Below are 7732 nucleotides of genomic sequence, written 5' to 3'. Positions count from 1 at the left end.
TCATTTGAAAGATAATTTAATTCTCTACAACTTTTATTTCGGTTCTTTTTGTTAAAAGACGCATTCTTTCCCTGATATTTGTAAAAATGTAAAAAATAACCGTGATCTCACAGATTTTTGGGCGCTACTTTTTAAGGAAGCATTTTTTGACCCATGTTTATAGGGAACCTTTTGTTCAGTATTAAATTATCTTTTAAATGAGATCAAAGTTATTGTATTGGGTTGAACGAAAAGTTCGTGCCGTTTTTTCGATCTTCATCTCTTGTTAGTAAAAAACGGAACGAACTTTCCGTTCAACCCAATATAAATCTTTAGCATTTCATTAAAATAATTCAAGGTTCGACGTAAATTAGAAAATCTCAAGTGTCTTCCCACTAAAATATATAAATAAAATGGTCTATATAAATCGTGACAGTCAACAGTCAGCACGTTTCTATTAGTGTGACAGGACAGAGTCCGCGTCCCACAGGAAAATTTCTGTGGAATGTCGCAATCAATCAAAATGTAGAATAAGAAAGATTTTATTTATTTCCGAAAGATGTAAACATCCATTTCCAAGCGAGATATCTCTGTCTCTATCTTGATTGATATATATAAAACGTGTATTTCTTCACACGTACATGATTTTTACGTGACAATGGGATAACGGGATTAAATATTAATGAAACATTCTCTCCTATATCAAATAAGTGAGAAATGTCTATTGATAATATCTGTCGACGAGATGATACGCGAGAGCGACAACCGAGATTCCCCCTTTTCCTCCTCTTCTCGTATTATTTGCCGGTACTTTATCGTTAACTCCCGTAATTCACTACTTGAGTGACCGTCCTCGAAACGAGAGTACTCTCACTCATTGTCAGTGCACATAAATACGCCACTGTTCTCCCTTATAGCGTAAGAGAGTGTATGCGTGCGTGAAATTAACTTTCGAACAGTGGCATCTTCACGTATACTGGCATATAATATTCACAGTCAAATACCTATCTTATTAACATATTTATTTTTCACATTTCTATATATTATTAATACATCTCGTCGTTTTTTCCCCTTCTTCACGGATAGAGTAAGAATGTTATTGCACGCATGATCAAAGCATCAGAACATTTTCTTATCATGTCTATATCGTTAAAATACAGTGAAATAAAAAAAAAAAACCTTAAGAATAAGGAAATTATTCTTTAACAGATTAAATATACAGAGATATTTGACGGTATTTATTCATAATATATATAATTATATTATTGTAAGAATAATAATGACATTTGGAATTAACATATCATTTTAATAAATCCAGAAAGAGCTATCAATCGCGCGATAAATTTTGCGGGAGAGAATCGCGTAAAATTAAAATAAATCATCAAATATATTCTAATCGCGAAGCGCGATTGTCTTTCATTACATTAGACATTCACATGAAAATTCGAATGATTCGTCTACGCGATTCACAGCATTATCCAGCGAACGTAATAATTGGAATAGAGCCGTATTTAGGTTCCCGAGATTGCGTTTCGCGTTCGCGATCGTTCTGACGTTATCGTCATTAGTATTATTATCATTATCGTCATTAGCGCGCATGCTCCATGCCGCGCACGAACGTGCAACCTCCTCGCGAGACCATCGACGACACATCATCGTGCCTCGGTAACGACATTCCGCTTCCGGTACGGCCGTAATCGGCAGCGAGAGGATTCCCCCACCGATTCCTAATGGGTCTCGAGATAAGAGGCGTTTAGCAATACAAAGAAACGACTTCCGCGTTAATTTCTGGTATGCTCGCACGGGAAGGTTCAGGTAAACCCTCCTCGAATTAAGCTTTGTACTCGAGAAACATTTTCATCGATATGATTCAACATATGATTTGTAATAAATTATACTGTTAAATATATGAAAAAAAATGCAAGATTAGATATATTCTGGATGTCTCTTGGTATACGTAAATATTTGGAAAATAATTACGAATCAGCTTATCTATGTATTTATACGAGAAAAGCTCGTATATGTAGTTACTTACATTTTTATTAAATTGTATTCCGATCGAGTTTTTTTCAGTCGCGCACGAATCTTCGATGAAATGATTTTGCAAACGATTTCGAAACTCTCGGCGATACTCGGATCGTCTCATTATGTCAAACTCTTTACCGCACATCGACTTCCACGTGCCTTTCATGTAATTGCGCTTGTGGCAATGTCAAAGTTAACCTTGCCTGGTTTGCTAAACTCGAGTGTGTTGTACCGAGAAAATTGCAGTGATAACATTTGTCACGGATTGCAAAACGATACTTTATTAACATAACATATAATTCCGCTTGACACTAAAAGAATGCCTCGGTAAATACTTTTAACTTTCATTCAAAACAAGATTTGACAGAAGACCGTAAGACTCTCTTTTTGTCGAGTCTCTTAATATGAAAGTCAAAGCTCTATAAATCTCACTTTAATTTTCAGTACAAAAAATATGATTGAATTTAGTTGCTTAAAATTGAGTAAAGAAAAAAGAATGCTATCATTTATTTAGATTTCGGCAATTTCTTTATTCTGAAACGCGCATAAATAATAATAAAAATAGAACATCTTTTTATATATAGAAAAAAAAAATATCGTAAAAAATGTTAATTAACATTAACATTGTTGTACAATGGGCAGCTCCCTCATTACGATTCTCATGAAATAATGACGAAATAAAGATAGCATATCTTTTCCACAGCCTATCGCCTTGCCAGTCGATTCCCACCTCCCCTCCCTTTCCACCCCGAACATTTTCCGGATCGTTAAACATCGTGTCGAGCAAGCGTGTCGCTCGTTGACCCTCGTGTTCCAAGGATGTCCCATGGAAATTAACTTCGACGTCATCGTGCGAAATAATTATGGGAGATGATTGTCATATCTCGCGGAGCATCGCTGCTTTAAAACTTCATGTGTCTTAATATAAAAATAATACGCCGATTGTTGAGTAAATGAGATGAGAAATGCTATTTTGAATCTACGGTGCACAGATTTTCCATATTTTTTTCCGAAACTTTTCTTTCTTTCCTCTCGAAATATTACGCGTTCTCCGTCGTTATCCTCGGTGAACGTAATTTCATGAAATTGAGCGTGGCTTTAAGATACCGAGTGTTCTCGGAAAAAAAAAAAAACACGTGCGAATGTAACTCGAGACGCAAGCTCGCTGGGTGAGGAGAACTCCGCGATAACGAAACTAGACGAGTAGCGAAATTTTATCATAGCTACGATCTCTATACTCGCGTATAAAATTTATTCTCTATTTTTCTATTTAATCTCACGAAGAAATTTATATTTTATTCTTTATATATTTATTATCTATCTTTACAAGCCAATATTCTAAGATAAAGAACGATATTTTTTTTAAATATTGTTTATTCTATTTATGTAGTTTTTATTACTTTAACTCACATATTTAATATAAATTCTTTATTTTTTACAAGAACTATAATTTCATCCAATAAATTAAAAATTCTATGAGAGTCAATCAATAAAAAATATGTATACAAAGTATTTTTCCTTTTGACTGTGGGAGGAAGATCCAATTATATAATAATAAATTTTAATTTTTGTACGATAGAAACTACATAATATTTTTAACATTTTTAAATTATATCTTTCTTTTATTTTACCATTGTTATTACTTTCGGTAATAAATTTCTATCGATCCATTTTAATTTATTTCATTTTCACAGAGAGTTATTATTCCCAATTTCAAATAACACAAATGTTTCGAAATTGTCCATTATTTCAGATGTCCTTTATACGAGTAGAGCGCGATGCGCATGAATCAAATATATTGCAAAAGTCGATAACATATTTTATGTACCTATGTTCCGAGTACTTTATTACAGAGTCATAATAATCGAAAGCAAAATGAAACAGTAATAAAATATAATAATCACTAATTAATGATCGACGTTTTCGCAAGCGTGCAAGAGTCCACGAGACAAACCAGCACGTGTATTGAAAGGGTCAGGTGTCTCTCGTGTAAAAGATTCTTACATCAAGTTCGTACATACCGAAAAGAAATCCGTGTACTCACCGGGATGACTCGTCGCTCACTCCCGCCCTCTCTCTCTCTCTCTCTCTCTCTCTCTCTTTCGTCTCTTGTCGCACCGGTGTGGCTCCTCCGCTGTGAATCCGTCACTCCAAGATTACCGTCACACACCGCGTAATCACGCACCGCACGGCTCTCGGACGTCGAGATGGACACGCACCCGACAAAGTACAACGGAAAATTCACTCGCGTTCCTCTATCCGTCGCGAGTATCGCGCGGCCCGGGACTGGCGGCGTACTTCTCGCGAGATTGAGAACGCGAACAGTCACGATATATCTCAATACAAGCCTCGGGCCGTCATGCACTGACTGCCGGCACTCGGTCCGCTGTCAGCGACCGTCCCACTGCGCATCCCATCGTCGACTGCGCGCGCACCTTCACGCATTTCGAACGGACCCGACTCGACCGCTCTCGTGCGACGCTAGCGCGCTCTATCGTTGCACCGCGAAAGCAAGTTTCAATTTCCCCAACGCGCGCATTTCTACGCATTTGATAAACACAGTTCAATAAATGTTTACGAAAAGCTAAATATTATTGTCGGAATATTAAAAAATAAACATATATATCATTTAAAAAATACCTGTATTAATTGTCAGAATAAATATATTAATCTTGTAGAAAAAATCTGATTTCTTGCGATGATTCGTAGAATAAAAATATAATTTTCTCGATTTTTTGGATCAATACACGATATCAATTTATCGATTATATCAAATGATAATAATCATTTATTATTTAGAGTAGAGACGGCAGAGACTCTCAAGAGTCTGTATCGATTATTTTACTGATTGCCTTTGGTCAAAACTGGTGAAAAACTAGCGAAAATATTGAAAATTTCAGCATCGTCTGTAAATGCTATATATATAAACTACTTTTCTTTATTTGGCTCGCCATTTTTGGCCAAAATGAACTGTGTCCAGATTCTTACTTGAGGATCTCTCTGATTTCAGGACTTGCGGAGCGATTCCTCGGTAGACACTCGCATCCCCATAAAAGCGGCCGAGTAATTCCCTTTGCCGGTATCATCGAATACAACGCGATCGTCGATAATCCACCGACTGTAACGGATTTCCGAGACGAGACGGAATCCATGTTTCAACGCGAGCGATTGACTGCGACCTGACGTGAAAACGCCACCGATGGCTGCTAAATTCAGCGTGGACGCGACTTGGACGCAAGTATTCAAGAGGGCGGCACCAATGTTCTTCTGTTGATATGATGGATGAACGCATAGGATATGAACTCGAAAATACACGTCGCATTCGAGCTCTTTGTACGCGTCCGTTTGTTTTATTAAAGCGCTGATTAAAGTCATAATTTTCTCCAAGGCCTTTCCCTTGAAATCCTAAATCAAAAATTTTAGATATATATTATATAATATACTTATTTTAATATAAATATAATATATCTATTATATATAATTATACATTAATAATTGTATATATATATATTAAATGTAATATATTTAATTATTAATGTAACAGCTTATAATATCTGTTTATATAAGATATTTTTATACAAATAAAAAATAACAATATATTAAAGCATATTAATGTATGTTGATATTCAATATTCTAATTATGTCACATTTTTAAATGTCTCGAACAGACATTATTTTCTATTTATCTCTATTTATCTCTATAATAATAGCACACGTACTTGCACTCGATTATACGTATCAGATTTATCTGAATCACTATTAACTCGCGTAACAGCGACTCCGATGACACGTCCCGATGCCAGACTAAGAGCTACCAAGCTGGTGGTGTCTTTCATCCACGTTTTTATAAGATCGAGATATACATTCACAGATTTCTCATCTTGCAGTAAGGACACCGTTTTGCACATGGGCTCTTCTCGAAAGAAATGATTCTGCACAAGAATCAACTTTTATTTTCATAATATTCACAGGGGATTACTGGATATTTTTATTCTCATATTATTCTCTACAATGTAATTGAATTAAATTATTGCTAAAGTGAGAGGAGCGATATTGAAACGAAATTTCGATCGCTAATCGATTTAATATTTTATTTATGCGTTGCATAAAATAGTGCATTTTTACAATCAAAATGGAGTACTTATTCTAATTTACTATTGGCAATAATGCAAATAATAGTAAGTTAAACGCGATTTTCTAACCGAAGAGTTTATAAAAAAAACATTTTTACAAAAGAGAGAAAATAGAGGAAAATATGGAGCGGAAAACAAGAAACGTTATTGATTCGTTTATGATTCAAATAAAAAACTCGATTGATTAATGCAATCAAGTTATCACGCGGGTTTATTTTATTCTTTCCAGATTGTTGGGTTCGCGCTGCTAAACTTTTATCAGACGCAGAGCTTCTTCGTACTGCACTTCTTTGAGATCCTGTATTTTGCATATTGCCGGTGAATCCCATTCTAAAGGCGCGTACATCCTTGCTTCCATCTCAATCATAAATTTATCTTCTTTTTCTTCATCCATGACCATTTTCATTTAGTGTTAAAATATTTGATTTTTATTTTTATTTTGTAATAACAATTATTATTAACTCTATGTGAGATGGAAGATGTTATTAAATGTCAACTGAACAGCGTATCTTCAAATGTCTTCTGTCAATCTGCAATTTGAAGTAAGGAGAAATATTTTTAGTCATATTTATTTTTTTTATTAAAAAATTAATAGTGAAACTGTACTAATTTTATGCATAGACATAGTATATTATATGTCTATGATTTTATGCCTATAGATTGCACAAAACATAATTTACAAACTGAAGGAGCTCTTATATTTGTGCTTAGTCGATTATAAATCGATTATAAATCGATAATACAAAATCAATTATTTGATTAGTTTTAATTATATCGTATTTTTTCTCCACAACAGGATTCAAATGTACAAAAATCACAAATGTGAAATAAAAAATGTGTAAATGTGGAATTGTTTCAGAAAAAAGATACATATAGTATCTCAAACAGAAAATTATCTACTGATGAGAGAAAATAAAAATTGTTGTAGAATTTTCTTTTTTGCTAATAAAGTTTTTTGTGTTCTTTTTCTTTTATATTTATTTATTTATGTATGATTTTTAATGCTAAGAGATTGCTATCATCACGATAAGTCACGTTGCATATTTTAGGAAATATTCTAACATTAAGTTTTGAAAACAGCGATTTCATTTTTTTTAATTTTCTGAAATGTTTATGATTTTAAAAATAAATTCTTAAGAGCGTCAGAACATGCACAAAAATAAGGAATTTACGAGCATTTATGATTTACAACACGCAGACCAAAATTCTATTCATTATTTACTTATAAATTTATGGAGTTATAAACCCATAAAATTTTATTTTTGACTATTGTCAGCCTATAATATAATGTACATACATAGATTGACAAATGACAATAGAAAGTTCCTATTTTAAAAAGAGAAAGTTTCTTACAAACGTTAAAAGATATAATTTTGAAAAAACGCTATTCTATTCAAAAATTTTTACAAATATAACACGAAAAAAGGAAAATTTTAAGATTTATCGAAATCATATAACAAATTTTTTGTCAATTTACAAAATTTTTATTTTGGTTTTTTTTTTTTTTTAATTTATATATAAAACATTCTTTTGACATATGACATGCCGTTTGGATGAACATATGCCCGAAAATTGTTTTGTCTATCTTGTCATCT

The 7732-nt window shown here is 33.4% G+C and overlaps 1 protein-coding gene across 1 annotated transcript; it reads right to left on the bottom strand.

Annotated features, from left to right (window-relative positions):
• Positions 1-5010: 5010 nt before the first annotated feature.
• LOC115236559 lies at positions 5011-6537 on the bottom strand. The gene is made up of 3 exons (XM_029809083.1): positions 6391-6537; positions 5724-5936; positions 5011-5409 (listed from the first exon to the last, which is right to left on the bottom strand). Exons 1-3 carry the CDS (start codon positions 6535-6537, stop codon positions 5011-5013), a joined length of 759 nt encoding a protein of 252 aa, XP_029664943.1.
• Positions 6538-7732: the final 1195 nt, after the last annotated feature.

This window comes from Formica exsecta, unplaced genomic scaffold, assembly GCF_003651465.1.
Source record: "Formica exsecta isolate Colony F162 unplaced genomic scaffold, ASM365146v1 scaffold258, whole genome shotgun sequence".
Classification (NCBI taxonomy): Eukaryota; Metazoa; Arthropoda; class Insecta; order Hymenoptera; family Formicidae; genus Formica; species Formica exsecta.
The sequence above is the reverse complement of the archived record's forward strand: the minus strand, read 5'-3'. Positions and strand labels throughout refer to the sequence as shown.

Coding starts and splice junctions, on each gene's coding strand:
- LOC115236559 (XM_029809083.1), bottom strand. CDS start 6,537: ATGGTCATGGATGAAGAAAAAGAAGATAAATTTATGATTGAGATGGAA. Junction 5,937..6,390: donor AAGCTCTGCGTCTGATAAAA/GTTTAGCAGCGC, acceptor ATTCTTGTGCAG/AATCATTTCTTTCGAGAAGA. Junction 5,410..5,723: donor ATACGTATAATCGAGTGCAA/GTACGTGTGCTA, acceptor TTTTTGATTTAG/GATTTCAAGGGAAAGGCCTT.